Source organism: Echeneis naucrates, chromosome 9, assembly GCF_900963305.1.
Source record: "Echeneis naucrates chromosome 9, fEcheNa1.1, whole genome shotgun sequence".
Taxonomy (NCBI): Eukaryota; Metazoa; Chordata; class Actinopteri; order Carangiformes; family Echeneidae; genus Echeneis; species Echeneis naucrates.
The window spans coordinates 22,697,979-22,723,085 of record NC_042519.1 but is presented as its reverse complement, the minus strand read 5'-3'; the positions used below and the strand labels follow the sequence as shown (position 1 = coordinate 22,723,085).

Here is a 25,107-nt window from a genome sequence, read left to right as displayed (position 1 = left end):
GTTGTTGTTGTTTTTTACTCAGGCGCTCCTTGGCCACACCGATGGAGGGTCCGCTTCTGATGACGTCACTGGTGATTTGGAGATGCCGTAGCCGAAGCTCGACAAAATATCAAGTTTTTAATCAAAACCGGTCGTTGATTTAATGTTTACAAATGCGCAGCTCGTATTATAAACCCCAAAATGACACGAACTACACGTACAGCAAACTGAAAGGTGAGGTTATTTTGTTCACTTTTATTTATTTACTCTCTTTAAACAAAGCGACGCGGCGGCTAACAGGCTAACAGTTAGCATCACCACCAGCTGTCGAACTCCCTGAAAAAAAAAAAAAATCAGTTCTTTGATTTTATATTTTATTTCTAACTGTGAGTGAACGACAATAATCACTGACCCGACAAGTCTTCAGTCAAAATTAGGGCTGGTTTTGGCCGCTGTCGGTGTGTAATTATGGATAAAACAGACATGTTATACCAACAAATCCAAAGTTTAGATAGAAGGTGAATCATGGATGAGATTAGCCAACGTTGGTGGGCAAAGACAGATTTATTGATTTACATTTTATGGGCGAATGAATGATTCATTGACTGAAATATATGAATGCTGGGCCTTCTTGGATAACTCCTGAGCTGCAGTTAGTCACAGTGATTGAATGTTGTGTAATTATAGACAAGAAGAGCTCTTAAAGTAGCTGACTAACTTTAACTAACAGAAGCGATCTCCTCTAGTTTCTCCCATACAGAAAACTTTGGAAGATAAGAAAACTAGAACGGATAAAAATCCATTAACAAACATTGTGGGAAAAATAAAGACACAGATTACATCAGTATTGCAGGCGATTAAATGAATACATCAGCAGACATATTTATAATCTGCAATGTGATATAATTAAAAATGTGCTTGGTACTTCACTAAAGATGCTGCCACACGTTTAGTTGTGCTGTTTTGTAAGGAGCTGTCTTCGTTTGGATCTGATCTGGATCGAATTCGTCAACTTCAGGTTTAAAGACGAAAGCAGCGATGCCTCAGAAACCCCAGAAGAACGCCCAGACGGCACACTACATCGAGCTGGGTGGGTATCAGTACTGGCCTGTGTTGGTGCCCCGAGGTATCAGACTGTACACGTACGAACAGATCCCAGTGTTTCTGAGGGAGAACCCTTACATCACAGATGGGTACCGAGCCTACCTGCCCTCCAGACTGTGCATCAAAAGGTAAAACACAAAAAAACTTTATCAGTCACTGACTTAATTAATTATGTTGGAGGAATTAATTATTCTCCTGAGGAGACGTGTTTTCTCTCCATCATTCCTCCGGGAAGTCAGATTGGCTGCCAGTGTCTGATATTTCTGGTGTCAGCCTGGAGGAAGCGGAGAACTGAGACGCTCGATCTGATTTTCTTCTGCAGCCTCTTCATCCTGTCCAATGAGACGGTGAATATTTGGAGCCATCTGTTGGGCTTCCTGCTCTTCTTCTGTCTCGGGGTGTACAACATGGCCTCCGTGCTGCCGGCCTTCGGCGCCTCACGGGAGGATTACGTCATCTACTCTATTGGGCTCTTCTGCTTCCAGGTAAAAGCCTGAGTTTTCTAGTTCACTATTAAATTCTGATTATACAGCCTGCATGTTGTCTAGTCAGTGGTTGTTAAACCTGTTTGATTACTTTGCTAATTTAACATGAAAGCAGCAACAAGTACTCCCCATTAAAAGAAAAGGGCTGCTAGAAATAATAATATGCTGGTCAGGAGAAAGACGTTGAAAAATAATAGTTAACAAAAAAGTCCAAATGATTTGAAAGCAAACACGTCTGTCACACAGGAAGTGAAAATCAAAAGGTTGTGCTGTTTTAATGCATTTAGTGCCTGCATGGTGCAGCATTCTAAATACAAATGAATGATGGTTTTATTTGAATTTGTCGTAAAGTTTAAATATCTAAGTCATACTGGATCACTTTGTGAGACTGAAGTCTAACTGTTGATCCCAAGCGATATTCTGAGTCTGTCACCTTCTCATTTTTTGAAAGTTTATTTGTGCAGAGCCTTTTGACTTATTTTTTTAAGTCACAGTGACAATGAGGTGTTGTGACCCAGCGATGTGCAAGATGGTGATTTGTCCTGTTACCTTAATCTGAGAGGTTGGATAAATACGTCAGACTTTGACCAAAATACTGGCAGATAATTTTAGCAAATTAAAAATAAACACAATCTGACATCCAGAATCGTCACATCCAATTAAAATAAATATGACTGGTGAGAAAATGGTGAATTTTAAAGTGCAAGGTGTTTGGGACGCCTCTTCTTAAATGATTCATATTTTTCTTCTTGCTGTCTGACTTTGCATGTGATACCACATCCTTGGCTGCTGTCACGTCTGACGTGGACCTGACTCAGCTGTGCATGCTGTGCTCGGTGGGTTACCACTTGTTCTGCTGCCATCGCTCGGAGAAGACCAGCCGCCGCTGGATGGCGCTGGACTATGCCGGCATCTCCATCGGCATCCTGGGCTGCTACGTCCCCGGAGTCTTCTACACATTCTACTGTAATAATGTAAGTTCATCTGTAGCTTCGTTCTTTCTCTACGTTAGCAGGAGAAAGGCTGGAGATGACTCACCAGATCAGAAAAGATCCCACAGAGATGAGAAAGTGACAGATGAGAAGTCAGGTGATCTAATAACTTACTGCTTAAGCCACATAATATTTAATAATGCCAACGGGATGTGAACCTTGACCTTAAAAAGATGAATTTCCAGTTTAGATCAGGAACTAACTGGCCACAGAGTCAGTCAGTTTATTTAACTTTATTCTTACTCAGAAACACACTGACGTCATTTATGATGCAGCAAAATCAAAAACCTAACAAAACATCATCCTTCCTCTTAATATTAATCAAGAGCTTTATTTATATGGCACCTTTTGAAGCACAAAGTCTTTCACAGGCCAAGATAAAACTGAAGGCGAACAATGAAAATGATGAACTAGTTTGGTTCCTAAACCTTCTGTCTAGAATCAAATCTTCCAAATTTCCTTCCAGTTACACATTTTGGCTTGAAACTTGCTGTAAATTTGTGATGAACATTTTAGCTTCGGTGGGAACAACAATTTAATTTCTGTCAGTTTGGAGATGATCTCCTCAGTTTCTGTCCAGAATCTCGGAAGTTTTCCACATTCACACTTGTCATCACGTCATATAAAACTCTGCCCAGCGTGGCAGTTTGTGGCTCATTTTGATGTCGATAATTATTTCACCTGCTTAAAATTCTCCAAAAAAGACTACAGATCTAAAAAAAATCAAGCTCGTGAAATTATATGTTTGAACTTTAATGTCCTGTTAGATATAAGTCGCCCCCTCGGGAGACTTTTCTGCTCACCATGTTCTGCCTCTATAGAAGCAATAATTGAATAAAGCTGAAGTGGAGCCCACAGTCTGTTTGAGTCATTGTTCCTGGTGAATAAGCGTCACGACACCTTCGCCGCCGCCGCCGCGCTCAATCACCGTTTGGAAAACAGCCTCCGATGACAAAAGCCAGTTTCACTTCCTTATTCCAGCCGCCCACCACCAGGTTTTTTTTTTTCCCTGTCCGATTTACGTCTCGCTCTCTCTATCTTATTTCATTTCTTTCTTTCTTTTTCTTTTTTTTTTTACTCCTGAAGTGCTTGGCCATGCTCCTCACTGTTCGGTTTTTTTCCCCCGCATATTGGAAGCGGCGGGTTATTTTGCCCCCAGAACGCAGCTGAAATCTGCTCCAGCCCGAACCAGATGGCTGCGTTCACGGCGTGGTCCGTCACTCCTGTTCCCCACCATATGACGTTCGCAAGTCTGGGAGCCCGTCTCGCTGAAGACCCCCCCCCAACACACCGCCACCACCAACCCACCCACCCCAATCCTCCGTGTACTTGCCAAGACTGGGGCTCTGCTTCTGGGTGGCTCTACTCCTGTGGCAAGCCAAGTCCCTTCAGAAAAACTGGTTTTTATATTTAGCCAGTCAAAGAAGCCTCTCTCCCTCTCTCTCATCGGAGTGTTTCAGAGATGGAGATTTGGAGGAGAGAACATGGCGTCTGTTAGGAGGAGAGGAGCTCGAGAAGATTTTGGCTGCAGCTGAGTGGGGCCTTGTTCCTGGTGAAAATTTATTCACTGTGAAATTCAGCAGGACTCGTCACATGAGGACGTGTGACTGGACGGAGGCCTGAATTCCACACAAACGGACAGACGGCGTCCAGAGTGTCCAGACTTTCAACAGTCACTTATAGAAGTTTAAGTATCAAGTGCAGATCTGACGACTTGGCTTTTGTGGTTTTATGTATATGAAGGAGTGAAACGGCAGAAGAGCAGATGGACGGACCTTCACAGCTTTTTTTTTTTTTTTTGCTGAGGTTAGTTGTATCATCACGAAGCCTGTGCTGTGCAAATACAATGAAATAAAGCCATACATGAAACGGGCCGAGGTGTGAAAAACGAATCCTGACAGAGCTGCAACAAATGATCATTTAGAGTCACGATTGTTTGAAGACGAAGGGGAAAAACGCTTGAAGATGTGAAGTGTGCAGGAAGGCGCTTCTCGGAGAAAAGGAGAGCTCATAAGGCGAAGACGAGGAATCCAACTTCATCTGTAAACTCGTACAATGTTCACAATAAAAGTTCAGCCATTAAAATCATAATTAAATCAAAATAAAGATCAAAGTAGGAGTTTATACAGTTTTACACGGATTTAAAGGAAAGACTGACTCAGAATATCAGATTAGGATTTCCGTCAGTCTGTTGATGCAAAGGTCCAGTGTTTGACGCTCTGAAGCATCTTTCTATCAAAAAGTACATTTTACAACCTTATTATTTGTTTTGTGTAGTAAATTTGTTGTAAACAGGAAGTGCTGAAGCTCCTTTTTAGTCGTTTGGAAACACGTTTTCCTCCGAACGCATCCACTCAGTCTGTGGATGAATCTTTTTACTTCTGAAGGTTTTTAATGTGTTAAGCAGTCACACCTGCAGATACCTGTTGACCTCTGACCCCCCTCCCGCAGTACTGGCGGCAGGTCTACCTGGTGACGGTGCTGGCGATGATCCTGGCCGTCTTCTTCGCTCAGATTCACCCTCATTACCTCAGCAAGCAGTGGAAGCAGCTGCGCTCGCTCATCTTCTGCTTGGTGGCCGGATACGGCCTCGTCCCCACCGTCCACTGGATCTGCATCACGGGGGGGGTTTCCTCGGAGCTCGTCCAGGTGAGCGCGTTGAAGAAATGCGTCTCTGTCGTCTGTCGTTTGTGGAGAACTCTGACGTTGTCTCTTCTTTTCTTCAGGCTTTCGTTCCTCGGGTCCTGGGGATGTACCTCATCGCAGCATTAGCTCTCATTTTCTACGTTTCTAAAGTTCCTGAACGCTACTTCCCAGGTGAGACTCCCCTCGAGTCGCTCTGCCTGTGACGTGATTGGGTTTTATTCTCCGGTTTGTCGCTGCAGGTCAGCTGAACTACCTGGGCTCCAGCCACCAGGTGTGGCACCTGCTGCTCGTGCTGATGTTCTACTGGTGGCACCAGACGTCGGGCTTCCTCATGGCGTACAGACACAGCCAGCCCTGCCCGGACGCCCCCCAGCACGCCTAGTCCGCCGCCGAGGTGAGAACCAGCTCCACAGCAGCTGAAAGTCTGACATGAAAGTACCAGACAGTCGCTCCATCTTCATCTCTTCAGGAAACACTGCCAAATTAAGAGCTGGAGATTATTATTCATTCTTTTATTTTGTAGTGTTTTTAAGCTGTTGATTCAAATATTTTTATCCCTCCTCTCTTTAGGCTGCAGCGTATCCCAGAATGCACTGGCTCAGTCTGTCAGTGTTCAGCTGGCAGGAATCACATGTGCGGCCTCCAGGACGTGAGGTGACACACGCAGAGCGTATTTATATGTAAAAGCTAAGCAGGCCGGAGGTTCGATTCCCTGCGGTCATGTTTCTGTAAGTGCCTGCAGCTTGTGGGGAATTCAGTAACTCTGCTTACTTCAACTTTTGCCCGAAATGCCCGAATTGAATTTATATTCTAACAGAAAACAGCTAAACAATCCCATTAAACTGCCCTCAAAAGGGAAAATGAAACGCTACTCGTCAGTTTATTGGACGTTAAACTCGCCCTATCAGTATTAAGATGGAAAAACCAAAGACCGACTCTGCTGCCGAACTTTCTTACCTTTAAGCTTTTCGCCTCTCGGTGGCGGCGGCAGCAGCGACCTCAGTGTTTCTTCCTGCTGAGCGACACGAACAAACGAATCGAATGTTTAAAATACAGCACAGTTAGTCGAAGTGCACTGAATCCACCCACGTTCTGCTGCTGGTCTTCATTTTGAATTTGATCTAAAGGGTTAACTCACTTTAACAGCAGTCGACAGCAGCACAGTTTATATTTAGGTTGAGCTCAACTGTCACACTTTTGTCTTAACGATGAAACATTTTAAACCCGTGCAGCTCCACTTTGTCTCCAGCTCATTTAGGGTGATGTGCAATTTTAAATGTTGACTTTAAAATTGTCTTTTTTTTAAACTATCAATTCAGAAATGATGAAAATAAAGTCGTAGTGCTTGGAACTCGGCCGTCAGCATCTCTGTCATTCTGGAATGAAAGTTTTTCTGTGATATTTAATATTTTGAAATGTTCTCCGGTGTTAGTTTCACATTCTCTCTGTGGTTTCTGTGTTTAAGTTATTCGTCATTAACCTGCTCTGTGCACAGTTTGTCTTTGAGCTCTGGTGCGTCCGAGACTCTTTTTGTAGCAGCAATCGATTTTGTATCTTGACTTTTCACATGTGAGCGATCACACTGCTGAAGCCGACTCCAAATAAAAAGAAAAAGAAAAGTTGATGGTTGTGGTTTCTGAGTCCCACTTCACAGCGCCCACCTCCAGCTGCACTGAGATGAATCTTATTTATTGCATCAAACAGCAGTAAAGCAGATAAATACAATAAAAGATTTACTCTGGTGGAAAAAAAAAAAAACAAAAACAAAAACAAAAACTAATCAGGTGTTTGTATCAAATGGTTCCACTGGTGAAAACACGGCAACCTGCAGGTTTAAGTCAAACCAATAAATGCTTTAAGGCGTCTGACGTCGAGCACACACAACTTAGATCAGCACTGGAAAGATTTTTCATGGAGACAAATGACCTGAATGTTCCAAAGAGTCCTCGAAAACCAAACCCAAAACCAACCGCACCTCACTTCATATGAAGTATGAATGAATCAGAAGGAGAAAACTGGGTTTAGCTCAGTTTTTCAGATAGAAGCCGTCGTACCATCTCACCTCTTTGATTTCAACATAAACCTCGAGCTGTTAGCCAATGAGCTTAGCGTAAAGACTGGAAATGGAGGGAAACAGCCAGAATTAAAACAAACACAAAATAACAGCAGGTTCTGTTTGAGCTTCATGTTCAACAGAGACATATCGGACCGTCAGAATGGTGTCATTGGTTTTGGGTATTTTTTCGTGGTGACTGATGCTGCAGAAGCCGTTAACGTTAAGCATTAATTATTCTAAAACCGTAATGAAATCTAACTTTAACAGCTGAGCAAACGTCAGAACAGCTTGAACGCTTCTACTGAGGGTCAAAGGTCCTCAAACACGGACTGCAGACTGGTGATCTGATGTTTTGGGTTTTAGTTTGTCTAACAGAATGTATTGAGTTGTAAAAAAAAAAAAAAAAAACAACTAAATTTAAACTCGTGTTACAGTAAAATTCAATCCCTTCTAGTATTCAGGTGAAAATTCAGCCACATCCGGCTGCACAAAGACTCCTGTGAAGGTCTGCATAGAGATCAAACTAAGTGGTTAAGGTCGTCTCCCAAATGATTCCACCGACACCGAAGTCGTATTTTTCGAGGTACTGTGCAAGCAAGGCATGGCCGAGCTCAGGTAAGGCTTTGTGGTGCTAAAAAACAAACAACAAAAAAGAGAGAAGGCAAGCCGTCGTTTTGCAGCGAGTCAAGCAGGTCGAACTCCGAGTTTATAATCACAGTACGATTTCCGAGCGTTCAAATGTCTGAAAGCGTAAAGATGCAGCATAAAAGGCCTCTCAGCTAGAAGATATGTGGAAACATCACTAACACTCCACAGGACTGAAGATTTGCTTTTTGTTATTCAAACTGAGCTGGAATAAAAACGTTCTCGCAGCTCAGTGAAAATGATCCCAAACCAAAGCGAAGCTCCGGGAAGACGGCAGGAAGGTCACTGTTTTGAGGGAAACGGCGCGGCGCCGAATGGGTCGAGGTCCACCGGCTGCGGAGGCGCCACCTGCTGTTGCTGCTGCTGTTGCTGCTGAGGTCCGCTGTGGATGACCAGTTCTGTGAAGGGCACCGCCCCAAAGTCATCCATGATCCCGCTCTCTCCAAGTGTGCCGTGAAGAGGACCCGCCCAGGACTTGCCATTGGCCGTTCCCATGTCACTCTTACTCTCGCCGAGGCCTTGATACTGGCTGTGCCGGCATCCGTCCTGAGGATGGAAAGGTTTGGCTCCAAACGGGTCTAAAAGAGCGTCGTCCGCTGGCAGAGAAGCTCCTTTGTCTTTCCCTTCAGCCATGGTGATGTCGACGCTGATGTTCTCTTTAGAGTCCGAGGTGCTCAGGAACTCATTGCTGCTCTGCGAGTCTCTCCGGCCGACCTTCTTGTGCCTGCGGACTCGCTCGGGCGTGCGGTAAGTTGGCTTGTTGCTCTTGCGCCCCCCGGTGGGCGTACCGTGGTGCCGCTTGCCGTTGCTGCCGCCCGCCGTGGTCTCCTGCTTGGTTTTCCTCTGGCGTGACGACAGCTTCTGGAGGCTGCGCTGCTTCAGCCGCTGCTGCTGAGGACTATCCGACTGCTCGTAAGACGGCTGGAAGATATCGTCCGCGCTTCTGGAGGTGATGGGTGGTGGCCCGGTGGGTCCCGGATGGAAAGGAGAGAAGCCAAAAATGTCAATGCCCTCGGGGGAAACGGGCGGCGTCTGGCCCATGTGAACATCGCTGCCGCTCTTGCTGGACTTGGAGAGGTTCCGGTTAAACGGCGCCTTGGTAAAAACATCAAACTCGTCTGCAGCTTGCTGTTCGTGGCTGACCTGCCTGAAGGGGGCTTGGGCGAAGATGTCCATGCTCTCCGAAGGCCCAACGGGCGAAGTTCCTCCCAGGAAGGGAACAGCACCAAAAACATCCACATCTGCGTCCACAGCCGGAGGGGCTCTCTTTCTGCCGGGCGACCCCGGAGGGGTGATCAGCGTCATGGCAGAGTCTCCCTGCGAACTCCTCCTGGCAGCGGTGGAAGCTGCTTTACCAGCCGTCGGTTTCTTTGAGCGAACTTTGACCCGGCTGGGGTCGTAGTCCGAGTCTGAACTGTGCTTGTCATCGTCGTCGTCGCCCTCTTCCTCCGAGTCCATCAGCAGGGGCCTCTGGCCTAAATTCTCCGGCTCGGTGTCGTCGCCGTGCTCGCTGTTGAGGGCCTCGTCGTCGTCCGGCTCTTCGTCCTCGCTGCTCTTCGGCGAAGGAGGGTCGGACTCAAAGTCGCTGTCGGACTCTTCGCCCGATCTGCTCTTCCGGCCCGGTTTGTGCTCCTTGGCTGCAGGCGGCGGATCCTCCGCAGTGCTGCAGACGGGGGCGGTATCGATGACCTTGTCGCTCAGCTCAGTCTTCACGTCAGTACCTGAAGAAACAGAATTTAAAATGTTACCACTTCTCTTTTATTTGAGAGAAACGACCAACTTGAAGGGTTCCGGTTACTTTAGACATTTTAAATAAAAGTTAAAGGTTTTTGATAAAATCTCGTGGCCTGTGTAACACGCGGTGTTACTAAAATCAGGATTAGTCGGCTTTTCCACAAATACAAATCCCAACAGTTTGTCCAATAATGAAGCAGAAGGAGCGACGAAGGCTCTGACGTCTCTGCAGTGAGAGGAAAAAGGCTTAGAGGCCGAACTCCTAAGATGTCTGTCAAAATTACTTTTAAATTCAAATCTCTTGGTAAAAAGATTGAGGCTGTCAGTCACTTCCTTCAGGCTTAGAAATAAAAAATAAAGCTTTGTTCAGTAATTACCACTCCGGCTGCACTTCTATAAATTCTTACTCATTTGGCATTTAATGAGAAAAATAAATAAATTGTGCCTTGTGTAAATTTATTTCCAAGAGATTTGCATAACTGCAACTTAGAAATTAGTCTAATTAGCAAGTGGATAGTCTCCAATTATATTGAAAATAAGTTGTGCCATGCCACAATGAGCCAATTTATTGTTCCCCTATTAGTGGAAGTTGTACATCAGAAAGCAGAGAAAGGGCCCCCCGCTGTGAACACGAAAATGGAAACCTCTCCTCGTCTTGAATCATCCAAACTGGCAGGACGTGATGACAGATTAGCCAAAAGCTTTGTTGTTGATAGATGAAACAAGGACGCAGAAAAAGAGATATATATATATATAAAATATAATAAACTCAGCAGACACGAGGTGCTCTGCATCTGTCCCAACAACCCGACCAGATCCAGATTAGAAACTTCGATCTGACCACACGACAAAAACGGCCTCAATCACAAGAGATTGAAGGATTACACGCCGCGGCTGATCTTTTAAACAGGCACAGTTCGACTGATGGAAGAGAAAATCAGTGTGAGACGCCTGACTGAGAGGAAGCAGCTCATTTTTAATATTTCTAGTTAATTATGAAGATAAGGTTGAACGTTTCTTTATTTGAGCTTCGTAATTGTGCGACATTAGTTGTTCTATCTGAAGTTTTATCTTTTATTTTGTCAGATGAATCAGTTTTACACTTTCCCTAATTACTGTCTTCAGGTCCTCTGATTTTTGTTTCTGTTGGCCGTTCTACTGAAAGAATCACAATTTCATTGTTTTAGTCCAAGAACTTCTCTTCAGAAAGTTTCCAGATTGAATTCGACTTTGAGTTGGAGGAGATCGACAAAAACAACCAACATCAACCATTTGAGGAAAACCACTAAACTGTATATTAAAAAGTATCCTTGTTTGTTTTTACCACCTGTTGGGCTTTAAAACCAGAATTAAATGAAATACTAAGCGAAGCATCAATAAACCTCAAACTAGTAAATATTAAAATATTTTTAGCAACATTAAAATGTAAAAACACTCAAATGTCACCACATGAATATTTTTTATTTAATTCAAGTGAAATGCAAAAATGATCATTCACTGAGATTAATTTAGTTATAGAATGAAAACGTGCTTCAATAAGTTTTCATTTTGCAGAATTAGAACTTTGACTGCTAATTAAAGCGCCTTTGAAATAAAAAAAAAACAAAAAAAAAAACCATCTGCTTTCTTTAAAACAGGCTTTTCCTAATTCTTTTCCTACGTGAGACTGAAACGACACGTACGATAATATAAACCCGAGGAAACTTGGGTCATGAAAGGTCAAAGGTCGAGAGAGCTGCAATAAAAAGCAAAAAGGAAGTTTGAACAAACAAAAATAAAAGTTTTCTTATTTTCATTGTAAATCACCGTCAGAGCTCCAGAGGAAGCTGCTAATGTTCGATGTTAGTTTTGTGCCTCAGTTTGGCCGGACTGATCGGACATCACAGTAAAGACAGCCATGTTTCATATCAGGAACATCTTGCTCGCCGTGTAGTGGTGGAAGAAAGACGCTAAACTTTGCCATACTTATAAAAAAGGAACCAAAGTGAATGCGGATTTTGAATGTGTTTTTTTATTTATCAGTAACATTCTATAAAGAAATACATTCACACTCACAGTATGACACAGAACCTTTTACATCGTCTGCTGCAAAAAAAACAAGATATGTATGAGACAACTTATCGAGCTAATCGGTCGTATTCGTTCCGCAGGTACCAGAAGCTGCTGAGATCTACAACTAAAACTGAAGAGAACAAACTTTTACCGATCTGGGGTCTAATTCCTCAACAGAAGAAGAAGAAGAAAAAAAAAAAAAAAAAAAAAAACACACAGAAAACTCAGATGTAAACAATATCTGTAAGAACATATTCCAAGTCTATATCTGCTTGTTTGTCCCACGTAGAACGGGATAGTAACTTTTGATGTTTCCTCGCACTTTAATTTAAAAAAAAAAAAAAAAAAAAAAAAAAGAGAAGAAAAAGGAGAATAAAGTGCAGTTAATGGCTCTGGTCGTCCCTTTCTCTTTCTTTTTTTTGGCTTTGATGGTTCCAACTCTGTCCAAACTAGAAACCCATCCACCAATACACATGAACAAGATGTTTCTGAGTATGGCTGTCTTACTGAATGAGAAACGAAAACAAATAATCAAATAAAAAGAAAAAAGAAAGACAACTGAAATGAAGCAGAGATTTTTTTTTTTTTGTCTTTTCTTTTTCACAAAAGTCCAATAAAAGCAAAGCAGCAATGAGAGCAGAGATGAGGTGGAACGGAGCCGACATTAACCTGTTATCTTTGAACTTACCTTCTAACTTTATTTATATGATGTGATTGGTATGATGCGCTCTGAGATGAGTTCCTCACATGCTGCTCTAAGGCGGAATAACAGCAGCACACTGAGGATTAACAAACATACAGCCCTTTAGGATTGTATGGATTCAATAAAAAAAAAAAGTCAAAATGTTTGACCATTTTGACAGATATTACCCGGACGCATACAAATGAACATTTATTCGACAGAATGTGCCATCAGCTGGGCAAGAGCAGAGATCTCTAAACAGCGTTTAGAGCACCAGGCTGTGTCAGCTGTCATGAAAGCCCTATAAATCTACATTACGTCAGGGTATAATGTACAAGACGGGAGAGTAACTAATCACGATCTTTGAGATAGATCTAACGCACGACTTCCTTCTTCAGCTAATGCAGCTGTCCTTTCAATCACGCTGGAAAAAGACGCTGTTGGGGGAATCAACGTGTGACACAAAGGCACTTTGTATCTAAAAATGGAAACTTCCACGAAATAAAAAACAAAAACTTAGTATTCTTTAAAAGGGAAAAAACAAACAAACAAACAAAAAGAAATCTCAATGTGCAGTCGCACCAGCAGCAACTTCACGGCTGTCACTGTGTCTGTCCTGAAATGAAAAAAGTTAACGGCCTTTTAAAGCCGTTACGTGAAGATGTGATTCGTTTTGACACAATTTTAACCTTGGCCACCGAGTCACCAAGCTGCAGGCCTAATTCACAGCAAAAACAGGAATCCTGCAGGCTCAGAAATCTGGATTGTATTGTATTGGGAATCACAGAGAGACGAAGCAGACTGACAAAGAAATGCAAATATGGACGACGCTGAGGACAAATTAATGTCACTTTATATATCAGGTCTTAGTGTTAACGTGACAATTATGTCCCAAATGTGAATGCGAGTCTGTCGCTGTTCAGACCTGGTCTCCGAAGTTTCCGGGTAAGGACTAACAATAAACTTACAAACGCTACGGCAGAAACAAAATACGTGAACAAGGCTCCGTTGAGCTGATCGCTTCTAACAAAAAGAGGTACAGCTTCTGATTGGACCTCCCTTCCCTGCAGGTAACCTTCGCTGTTTTAAGCCAATCAGATGGGTCGATTGTCAACGAGAGCGAGGAGCAGCTCTAATGAAATGAGATGTGATCCATTTTTGGGCGATGACGCTGGCTTTTCTCTCATCCCTGAGGGGTTGATGACCAACTTTCTGTCTGAGCTGCTCAGCGTCTCGGACACAGACACAAACGGGATGGCGTTTCGACCGTGAAACTTTGGCGGCTCCGCCGAGGAGAAATGTTCTATGACAGCAGATCGAATGTCGATGCTGTGATGCACAGAGAGACTATTTCAAAGACTATTTGTCCCGAAGACGGCGGGGTTTAGAAGTTGCCGGCCAGTGTGTTTGCACACAGAGGAATATTTAACAACACAACAAATGACAACAAACCGACACACCGTGATGGCACAAACACAAGAAGATTAAAAAAAAAAAAAAAAAGGGCTGATCCAAAATTAATAGTCAATTTTTTCACGCCAGCCTGAAGGAATGAGTCTCAGCCCCAACAAAGAGGGTTCACTTAACTTTTTCTGGGTTTTGATTCAGTACAAAAAAAAAAAAAGTCCCTTCAATCTGTTTGGTGTCTTCTTTTTGGTTTCTTTTCTTTGATCCAATTTGAACACATAAGATTTGATCTCCATTAAGGACCGAGTGAAGACAAATAAAATATTCCCACACTTACATTCAAGTGCTTAGAGTTTTATATTGCATCTTTAACTTCTTACTCTACTTTAGACTGCAGCCACGGGACTTGCATTAAGCCTGCATGTTTAAGGACACGAGATGAATTAATTTACTGTAGAAAAGAAAGAAATCGAACTCTCGCTCTCCTCTAGAAAATATCTAAGCGCTTTAGCATCGATACTGTTTATCATTAAATATATTCAGAGTTACAAACACGTTCTCTAAACTTGCTATCAAAACAGCAACCCATTCACATTTAAGGAGCAGGAAGAGTACAGAGGCACAGAAGCTTATTGCTGCCACCAACGTAATATATGTAGAAATACTGCACTTTGATATTCACATTGTTTTACCAAGGCTATGATCTGTGTTTGCAGGGGGTGGCGGCGGGGGCGGGGTTAGTCAAGCCGAATGAGACCTAATTATCAGATTGTATTAAGAGAAGGTAAAGTGCACGGCCCACATGGGAATGTTTGAGGCTTCATCTCAACAGTTAGGTTTGTGAGGAATCGTCGTGTTGCAGTTTCAATGGCCGAAGAGAGTTAGCAGTGTTTTTAATGTAAACAACGGCAAAGAGCCACGACTTCGGAAGTTCAAGTGTCGTCTACTTTATTCGTACCAGGGCTGAGCGATGACGTTGATATGTGCTTGATGCGACAGCTGAGGACTTAAAATATACTCAACTAGTCTGAGGAAGGAGGATCAGGATTATGAGATGGGAGAGAAATCACAGCTCAGTTTGTATGAAGGAGCTGAATCGTTCGAAGGTTCAGTGACTTAACATGCTTTAAAGGTCCCATGTTGTATAAAGGTAGACCTCCAAGTGGTCTTTGACTGTAATGCAGCCATCAGGACTTCCTGAAGTCACAACTGAGTATTGGATATTTCATTGAGTGTCACTAAAGCTCCGGAGAGAAGCCTGAGAGAGGTGATGTAAAACTACACTGAGGACATTTTGGGTTAAAACCCAGAAAAACATCAACATTTCAAAGTAAAACACAGGAAGTTGTGTTATGAACATAAATATGGGACCTTTAACATGAGATATAACTATTGTGGCAGAGCCGGCATTAGAGGCAGAATAAACTATCCAAACTTAACCTTTCACCTCTAGACTGAAAGGAAAACAATATTAACAAGATTGATCTCTTATGCAGATCAATGTGTATTGACTTTTTTTTTTTTTTTAAAACATCACTCAGCCCAAATTAGTACCAGCCATGTTTTTATGTCCTCTACACTGACGGGGTGTTGACTTCAGCATCAGTGTTCATATTGCTTTTAGTGCCAATGGGTCTCCACCATTTTGTGTTCCCGTTTCCCCACGTTAGACAGTCGATTGGAAGCCTATGTCACTAAAGTTTTTTTATGCACTGGAGAAGAGCGTGCACTTAAATAAGTCCACATAGTGATATTCCGTGTTTTAGTACCTCACTCAAGCCATTTAACTAGACAGCGAATGCAGCCTGAAATCCTGGGAGAGCCAGCGTCTGGCCCCGCCCAGAATGAAGGTTTGTCACTGCGAGGCAGCTGAGAGATCACCGCCACCGACACTGACACTTCGCTGATCCGCCTGCATTTCGTCATAACGCAGTCACAGAAGAGCACCGTTTCATTTTATTTATACGAACAAAAGAAGCACGTCTAATCTGCTGACTGACAGCGGGAAACAAAAACAAAAATCTGACTGATCATTGGTTTCGATTGCCCCACGGGGGGGTGGAGGGGGTTTGGGGGGTGGGGTGGGGGGGGTCTGTGTGGCAAAGTAGCTCCTGACTGGAGGTCAGGTGAGAGCAGAGGGAGGGGGGCAGGTGGCTCCACAGTGATGGGTCCTTGTGGTAGAGACTCCTCTAAGACTTGCCTGCGCTGGCCACAAACGGGACTGAGCCGAACAGGTCCTCTGGTGGGAGGGGCTTAGTGGCCGAGGCAGGTGGCTGTGGTCGGTCCGTTTCCACGCTGGCCGTTCTCTCCACTGGCTTGTCTGTAAGTAGAGAAGACGCGCAGATCATCAGCGTCTCGGTCAAGTTTTACAATTATACATGCTGCATTCCAACTGCGTGTTGTCGCTGTCTTCTAATATCTGGTTTTGTTCAAAGGGCCATTTCTTCATGGAAAGTCAGTTTTGACAATAAATGCACCAAAAAGTGAAAAGAATTACGAGATTATGTCATTTATCATAAAATACGTTTAAATTGCAGCTTTATATGAAGCCATACACTTCTTAAGAGGGCAATAAGGCACTGAGACTGAACTCGATCTCCCAAGTGGACACAGAAGGGAAAAAGTTCATCTCTGAATTTGTCTGACTGCTTTGAAATTGAAAGTTAAAGAGTAAATGGCTCGCTTACTTGCTCTGAGCATGTCAAACTCCCGGTCAATCAACTCCTCCTCCGTCAACTTGGAGAAGTTGTCCTCTCCGAAGGGGTTCCAGCCCGACATGTCAGGAGGGTTACTGACTGTACTGTTGGAGCTCTGAGAGAGCGGGGAGATCCCGTCGGTGGCAAGAAGAGGGTTTCTACTGTGGAAGGAGGGCAATAAAACCCAGTCAGGAATAAATGATGGCAAGTTTGTTTCATATTATTTTCATGTCTTTGTCTTGAAAAATAAAATGTTAAGTAGCAAAATTGCTTTTAGAAAGTTGAGGGAGAAATAAGACAAGCAGTGCTCCTGCAAGTAATTATTTTTAAAACCTCACAGTAGTGCATAGGAGATCAACTAAAATCATTTGGAAACAAATCCAAAGTAATAAACACAGAAAGGACACAAAATGCTGTAATTAACTATTGGGAACTTAAATCATAAAACTTGATTGTGGAAAAAAGAAACATTAAAAAGGCTTACTGAGCATAAGAAGATATTTAAAACCTTGAAAACGTATAGTCAGTATTATAGTATCTTACATGGCTGAGCAGTAAAGAGCTGGGACGCTACCTGGGGTTGGTGTATGAGGGATCCACAGGCGACAGCCCCCCCATCTGGCCAGTTCCTGCTCCAGTCCCAGCTGTGGGTGTGGTCGGGTTAAAGGAACCCAGGGGGATCTGGAACTCAAGAGGGGAGGACATATAGGGGAGAGGCTGCTGGGCGGGATGATGCGGCTGCTGTGCATGTTGCTGATGAGGTTGGGGATGCTGCTGCTGCTGCTGCTGCTGCTGCTGCTGCTGCTGCTGCTGCTGCTTCTGGACAAAAGCCTGTTGGTACTGGTGCAGCTGTTACGGAGGGAAGAGAGGGAGAAGAAGGGGGAGGGAATGAGGGACGGACCTTTGATATCATGGCGCACAACGATGGAAACAATGATGAAATGTTGTTAGAAACCAGTACTGGATTTGAGAAGCTGGGGACACGGTGGAGGGGAGGGATGAGGGAATGAAAGTCAAACAGCACGTAGGACACCAACCTTAGCAGAAGTATTTCCAAGATCAACAAGGATCAAACACTGGCTGACACATTTTTTGTTTGTTTTTGGAAGCAGAGAAGCAGCTAGGTTTGATTTACAGTACTGTGCATAAGTTTTAGAAGGTTAAACCTCATTCATCATGATATCTCATCTGCAAATTCATTCTGCAGCAGGACGACGGGTCTAAACACACAGCCAGAGTCATAAAGAACTATCCCGAAGCCAAGAGGAACGAGAAGTCCTGCAGCAGATGGTCTGCGCCCCCCCACCAAAAAAAAAAAAAAAAACAACACACACACAGACCTGATCTCAGACCACCTAAGTGCACAGAAGAATTGTAGCCGTTCCTCCAGGATGCGTGGAACAACCTACCTGCCAAGGGACTGAAAAATGATGTGTGGGCGCACTGAGAAAAGCTTGGGTCAAACCAAATATTTTTGAAAGTATTCTCGGTTTGCTTGCAGTGCCTAAAACGTTTGCACAGCACCGTATTTCAGCTGCTGTGGGCTGCTGGTTTGTGCACGTGACGTAAATACAGCTGCAAGGTCCATCTTTAAAACTGTCCCTTTTTCCATATCAGATTAATGAGATCAATTTTCTATTCATAAGTCCTAAACACAACTAAACGTCTTTTAAATCTTTAGTTTTTGCTCTACTCCAGAGGCTCCAACACCTGAAAATTTAGATTTTCGGGCAACAAATCTGGTCCTGTTACAGTTTTAGTTTTGTCTTTCCTGCATTTTAACCCTAATCCTGCCTTTGCTATAACTTGTTTTAGGATACCTGTCATACAAAATACTAACAAGTATCTTCTATGACTTTATGTGAACAGTCACGTGCATGAGGATCTGTTGATTCTAAAGTTAAAACGATAGATTTATCTAAATGAGATGAGCTGAAGTTTTTTCTCCATCCTCCACCACCCCTTTCCAAAACACACAACTGCTGTGCTTTTCACAAACCACACAAATAAAGTTGATCTAATCTGATTAAACCATATGACAAATTTGTTGTCACTTAGCTAAGCTTTGTCATCAAAACAAGGCATCGGTCTAAGTTCACTGCAATAATGTTGCTTTTTAAATGTTTAGCAGGTTTCTTGGGAATAAGAATAGTAGTTTTGAGAGGCGCTCTCTTGTCCTGTCTGTGACCTTCTTCATATGTCAGGACGCAACACAGAGGAAACTGCTCGATTTCACCCTCTGTTCGATCCCCTCGTGGCTTCACTCAGACCAGATTGCCTCTGAAATAAAACAGATGGTACGCGTTCGGTGGGAAACAAGACTAAAAATTGCGCGGCCCTAACAGTGTGCATTTGGAGGACCTGTGTTTGTGTGTTTGATTCAGTAGCTGTGTAAATACCAGTTTTCTGAATATTTGGACAGAGTCAGTAGGAAGTTTGAGCGTCTGCTTCCAATGCTGCTTGGCACAGACGTGGAGTGATTCGACTGAGGCGGACTGGCTGCCAGTGTTTGGAACAGAGAGAGCAATTTTAGGCCATTCTGACATTAAATGAAAAATTCAGCTCTGTGGTGTTTCACGCTGTGTCTCCATGTGTTTCGCTGTCATTTGCTCAAACTATTTATTGCAGTTTTGGATAAAATCTTCTGTTCTGAGATTCTTGTCATGATTTAGAGTTAAAAGGAACCTCATATGCTTGAACGTTAAACTGAATTTAATAGCATCCATTTTAGAGCAGACAAATCGAAGCCCAGCCTTGGCAGGTTTAAACGAGGTTCAGACCTCTGACAGGACTCACCATGGCTGCGTACTGAGCCTGGGCCTGGGCCTGGGCCACCTGCTGCTGGTACATGGGCTGCATCATCATCTGCTGCTGTTGCTGGAGCAGGGCCTGCTGCTGCTGTTGAAGCTGGAGGGACTGCTGCACAGCCTGTTGGTACTGAGGAGGATTGTAGAGGTTAAAAATCTGAAAGCTTTCTTCACTCACAGCCCCAGAATCCAACTGCAGGAAAAGCTGGTGAGCAGAGACTTTGAATAAGTTTGCATCAGATCTACCTGGATGTATTGCAGCTGCTGTGCATTTGCATGCACTACTTGTTGGTGGTGGTGGTGTTGCTGTTGCTGTTGTAGCTGCTGTAGACGCAGGTCCCCGGGTTGGAGCTGCTGCAGGACTCGGTGCTGCTGACTGCTGGGCTGGGGCTGCACGGAGGGCTGCCCTGAGCCGGGTGTGGGAGCTGAGTGGAGCAGATGGATTGAGGGAGTTACTACTTCAAACAGCCATCAAGCACAGAGCAGTGAGCTGTTTAAATGACCGTCCGTCACATCTGCCAGACGGTGGCGATATATGTTGGGGTAACATGACTGAGAGTATAATAAACTTAAGTTTATCTGACAGACGGGAATAACATCCTGAGCTGTATTTCTCAGAGTATGTGCAGTCTCAGTGTGTAACATCTTGACAATACTTTTTATTTTCTTTCCAGTGATGGGATAATTTTTTCAACAACTTCTTTTGACATAACATGCCAGTGCGACTTTGGTCTGCAAACCTTTCTGGCCGTTGCTGACAGGCGCTGAAGGCATGGTCATTTTGACGGGGGTGACGGTGTTGGCGAGAGGCAGGACGTTACTGTTTGCTGCCTTCGGCCTCTGTCTGGGAGCTATTGATGTTTCCGTAGGGCCGACGGAGTCCGTTATCCTGCACAGAGAGAATTAAGAGTTATGATTTCCTTTACTTTGAACAAAGAAAAGGAAAAGTTTTATTCCACTTTTATTTTACCTGATGAAGAACTGCTCGCTCATCATCAACCATTCCCTGCTGTTCTTTTCTACACAAGTTACCATCATTTCAATCTATGAATGTACATCAAATGAAAACGCAGCATTACCTGGCTTTTGTCATACTCTTCTTAGCAGCGACCTCACTTGCTGTAAGAGGCTCTGGGAGCGACGTTGGGATGGGAGAGCTCTGGGGGGGGGAGAATCATGTTAACACAAAAATGTCTACAAAGGCTAAAGCCATTCTGGTTGCTGAGATCTAGTAACTCACAAAGAGATTTGGCACTGGACAGTCTTTTCCAGCTAATTTGAAGGCAAAGTAGGACACTTGGTAAATGTCTGGTCTCTTCTCCTGGTCTGGTTCGAGCATATATCCTGAAAAACACGGCTCATTTTTATGCAGCAGAACAAAACAAAACAGCAGATGATTTTGCATTGTAATTTGTGTGCATCTTCTCTGTTGTGCCACTCGGTGGAGCTGTTGGCTAAACAATAAAAATTAAAAAATTAAAAAAAAGGACGCTCCACCACCATCACATACATTTAGGGAAGTGACATACTGGAGGCTGGAAAGCAAACAGCGCTGCCATGACTGGTTAAAACTGGCCATGTTGAACCCAAAACAGAAACTGTTTTACAGACACAAGAAGCAAGATTTGTAATTCTAACCTTTTCTGTAATTGTCTGATTCACGGACAATCACCCTTCCCGAGCAGCAACTGAGAGCAGTTCTGACGTAATAACCACTCACGCCCATTCTGACGTCACTGATTAATGTGAAGCCTCCCTGACTTACTGATTAAGCAGTGCAACTTGAAGGAGAATTTGGAGTTATCTGGAACGATAAAGGTTCCGTCACATATGGCAACTTGACTCTCCCCAAATGGAAGTGCGAAGAAACACAGCTTGTACAACAAGCATCCAAGTGCCTGTGGAGAGAAGAGAGACAGTCTTGAAAAAGCACCTGAACACTGAAATGCCAACATGATAGCTACGTTTGTATAAAATATTTTATGGCCCTGCAGTCTCCTTTTCTTTTTGTGCAAGTTCAACAAAACCTCTCTCATAGCAACAGAGAGGAACTTTGTCTGAATTTACCAGTTTATGACTGAAAAAAGAGAAATATCTGATCAAAGAGCTCATCAACAAGCATGTGATGGTTAATTTTACAAGCATGATACAGAACAGTTGGTACATTTTATGTGGTTTAGCACTGAAGAGGTATCAACTTTCAATATTTAGCCTGGGTACATAACAGATGAAAGGGCACACATTGAAAAACAGAAACAGAGGTTGTCAGAAATTCAGGCACTTTCCTCACAACCTTGAGAATATAACGCTCCATCACTACTGAACAAGCTTTACTGCACAATGGTTTCTAATTCAATGTTCAAATCAAATAAAATCAAGGATGAAGAAATAAGTACTATTACAAACAGAAGATACAGAAAGTGTATAAATCAATGAGCCAAAACATTACAACAACTCACAGATGAAACAAATGATTTTGATTATTTCCTAACGGCACATGTTAGGATCTGGATAAGATTAGACACACTCAGGTCTCTTTGTCAGATTTCTGCCACGATAGAGCTGCCTGAACTGGGCTAGATGTCATAGCTGATTGGGGAATCTCTGTCTGTTTTGAAAGGCGCAGTATAAAACCTTTTTTGTTGTACTCCATGGCAAAAGAAATAAAATAAAAAAAACACAGTAGCAGGTGGCTGATTGTTGTAGATTTGTGCTGCCTCTTAATGTCAGGTACAGTCTGTTCTGAAGGGAAATGAAGCGCTGACCCTGGCAGCGTTGTTGCCTTTCTTCGCCCACTGAGCTGCACAGGACTGCTCAGCAAAGAATTACTGTTCCTTATGTCGCAGATAAAAAAGCTGCTCTTAGAAAACGGGCCCAGAGTCTGCTCCTCTGGCAATATGGCTGTCCAAACAAAATCCACATGCAAAAGCGTTTTCCCAAATCGCACATTCGGTCGACGCTGTATTTGGCTCGATATTTGGAGCATCTTTTTGCTGATGATGCAGTTGGAGATGAAAGAGACTTTGGAATTAGCCACGTTTAGGGAGTGTTTTCCTTGAAGCACTCTAATCTGAAGACAGATATTCTTCACAGTTCTTCACTCAACAAGCTAATCCATGATGATGTTAAACTCTTAATAAAAGCATATCCACCTGGAGCGTTAAATGCATGAATAAATACATGGGGCATAAGTGTGTGTGAGGCACAATGCATAGAACAGAATTTTCAAACATGTGGCTAAACATAGAACAGGAAGTGAAAACACAGGAGGTAGTTGACGGGAAGTTAATGTTGTTTCTTCGTACATCCCGCAGTAGCCGTCATCCTATACCCAGAGGCCTATTCACAGCTTGATTTTGTACATTTGCTAATGTAATTATACGTGCAGAATGAAAACTTAATCCAAGGTAGTAGAAGCAGTGAAGTAAAATAGCAAAAATCAAGTTTTCAAAAGAAAATTAAGCAGCTACAGACATTGGCTGAAAGGTAGGTATTATACTTTTTAAAACTTATGAGGCTTCATTAATTATGGAATAAGCAGCTAATTTTCTGTCATAGAAATATCAATTAATGTATTCATGGGAATTTAAATGAACAACCTATAATCTTAAAGTTTCACATCGATTGCTACACTCAGATAAGATTATACAAAATTTTCAGAGGTCAACATTTTCTAAGAGATGTAATTTAACAACCAACTCGAATGGCATGGCTTTTATCTTCAATTATAATAATATTATTCTACTCAAAACTGATGTGGATTCAAACATGCCAAACAACAGGACATGAAAAAGCCCAAGCAGAGTGCAAACTATGCACAGGGTGTCCCATCCACAGCTACATCTTTCTATGCTGGCTTTAACTCCCTGGGTTTGTAGTGCATCAATTTACACCGCTCCTCAAAATGGCTGCTGTCCAAGCCCTTTTTCCCGCCTCTCTGCCTCGCACCTTCTAATCAACCGAGTCCCATTTCACACGAGCTTATCGAGGTCCCGAAGTGAGGCCTAATTATCTCAAACGTGGAGAAAATAGAAGGGGATGGGTGGCGGGGAGGGAGAGAGGAAGGAGGAGGAAACGGCAGCCCTGGCTTTCTTGTGAATGATGTTGTTCAATGTTTTATGAGGGAAAAACACTGTTGGAGAGCCGGTGGAGGCAAATAGCCCAAAGCGAGCCAGGAAGAGAGGCAAAGAGCGAGAAAGAGTGAAAGAGCTGAAGAACCCGTCAGGGCAGAATGACACCCAGGACAAACCAGCCCTGCAGGGTGCATGACGCTTGCACACATGCAAATGAATATCTTACCCATATATCAGCTTTAGTGGTGATGGCTTTCCCTGCGTACAAGTTAATCATCTCTGGAGCCCGATATGACAGGGTCGTGTACCTGCGGGGAGCAGCAAAGAGAAGAAGTCAATGATGGCTCAGTGTTCACACAGAGAGGAAAACAAAACCAAAAAAAAAAAAAAAACCAAAATAAAACAAAACAAAACATTTGGATTCTTTAATGGACAGTGTGTACTTCAATGTTATTTTATACTTTTAAAAGGAAAATAAATAGGCTGTATATAAAAGTGGATAATGAACCCAGTGCTGAATTCTGTCGAAAGACCATCGGGTTGTAAAGAGTCGGAGTGTACTGAAGTCTATGTGAAAACAGCCCCACTCCTCACTTGATTTATTACCTCAATAAGCGAGTTTAGGTTCTAAAGTCTTTTTCAACACAGCTTCCTGTTTGCGTTTTAAACGGTGGTAACATTTAAAAGAAAACATTTATCATTTCATTAAATTTTTACATCCCTTAACTGGATTTTAACAAGATTGTAGAAGCATCATTAAAACACTTTTTTGAGGCCACATAGTGACAGCCACAATATGCTGTAAGGACAAAATGTATGATGACATTTTACTGTAATTTCTGTCCAAACAGTTGCTTCTTTGACTCACACTGTTGTTCTGTCTCTGGACTGGACTAGGAGAGACATTTTTTTTTACTTTTGCTGCGGTAAAAGTTAGTGGTTACTTTCATGACTCTTCAGTTTTCTTTTGATGATGTGATGTGCATTTCCTTTGACTGAGACACATCATCTCTCACTGTAACAGAGCCAAACAGTTTCATTTTTCATATTGCTTCCCATACAGCCATTCTGATAATGATCAAAGCAGCTGGTTGTGTTTGAAATAAAGTCATTCCAGTTATAAAATATGAAAGCTGCCTGAGTCACCACAGTTCAGAAGACCTATGGTGTCAGTATAAGCTGCAGTCTTGGATGAACAGAATTTACACACGGTCATATACTGCTGATAAGCACTCCATTCTACACTTTATAGCAGCTGTAAATGTGGGGAAGTTGACAGAGGAGATCTGACTGGGCTGCTGTGATTTGCCAATACACTAATAGAATACATTCACTATACCTATGCACCGCACTGCACAGCCAGAACTGGTTTGGTTAGAGTCACAAGTTTTATCTTTGTTTGCTTTTTTTTTTTTTTTTTTTTTTTAATAGAAGGGTAACCTCAACCACACTTCTCAGTTGTGGCTCCTCGTGGCTCTTAAGAGATCCAACAACTAAATTAACATAAATCTATTTCTGTGTGTTCTCACCAAAGTGTGAAGCTGAGGCAGAGACAACCAATAAACTATAAAAAGGCAGCATTTTTTTATGACCGCCCCCCTCCCCTCCTCCTCACAAGGCATGCTCCTCCCCTGTACTGATGTTTGGAAGCATGCTTGACGGGAGTCAGAAAGGTTCTGATAACGTGAAGCTTGCAAAAACATTCTTGCCCCACATTTCATGTTGACAGTTAACAGTCAAAATGTGTCC

The 25,107-nt window shown here is 43.0% G+C and overlaps 2 protein-coding genes across 6 annotated transcripts in view; one reads left to right on the top strand and one right to left on the bottom strand.

The window, feature by feature from the left end:
- Positions 1 to 76: 76 nt before the first annotated feature.
- On the top strand, positions 77 to 6,820 carry paqr3a (progestin and adipoQ receptor family member IIIa). Of its 2 annotated transcripts, none has more exons than XM_029509587.1 (8): positions 77 to 213; positions 998 to 1,211; positions 1,406 to 1,568; positions 2,387 to 2,542; positions 5,012 to 5,209; positions 5,287 to 5,377; positions 5,446 to 5,600; positions 5,777 to 6,820. In XM_029509587.1, the coding sequence occupies exons 1-7, from the start codon at positions 153 to 155 to the stop codon at positions 5,586 to 5,588; spliced, it is 1,026 nt and encodes a 341-aa protein (XP_029365447.1). In that variant the 5' UTR covers positions 77 to 152; the 3' UTR covers positions 5,589 to 5,600; positions 5,777 to 6,820. The 2 variants fall into 2 exon arrangements, with proteins under 2 accessions (XP_029365447.1, XP_029365448.1); XM_029509588.1 differs by having other exon boundaries at positions 94 to 213; positions 933 to 1,211.
- Positions 6,725 to 25,107, bottom strand: part of bmp2k (BMP2 inducible kinase) — a 38,727-nt gene continuing 20,344 nt past the window's right edge. The window contains exons 6-17 of one of the 4 annotated variants that reach the window (XM_029509586.1): positions 23,585 to 23,666; positions 21,051 to 21,183; positions 20,526 to 20,629; positions 20,365 to 20,444; positions 20,026 to 20,174; positions 19,532 to 19,710; positions 19,275 to 19,415; positions 17,288 to 17,327; positions 17,053 to 17,257; positions 16,470 to 16,639; positions 15,983 to 16,102; positions 6,726 to 9,628 (exon numbers count right to left, since the gene is read on the bottom strand). In XM_029509586.1, the coding sequence (XP_029365446.1) occupies positions 8,190 to 9,628; positions 15,983 to 16,102; positions 16,470 to 16,639; positions 17,053 to 17,257; positions 17,288 to 17,327; positions 19,275 to 19,415; positions 19,532 to 19,710; positions 20,026 to 20,174; positions 20,365 to 20,444; positions 20,526 to 20,629; positions 21,051 to 21,183; positions 23,585 to 23,666 (2,842 nt within the window). In that variant the 3' untranslated portion in view covers positions 6,726 to 8,189. Of the gene's footprint in view, positions 9,629 to 15,982; positions 16,103 to 16,469; positions 16,640 to 17,052; positions 17,328 to 19,274; positions 19,416 to 19,531; positions 19,711 to 20,025; positions 20,175 to 20,364; positions 20,445 to 20,525; positions 20,630 to 21,050; positions 21,184 to 23,584; positions 23,667 to 25,107 lie in introns of all 4 variants that reach the window. The other 3 variants (XM_029509585.1, XM_029509584.1, XM_029509583.1) reach the window with 3 other exon arrangements.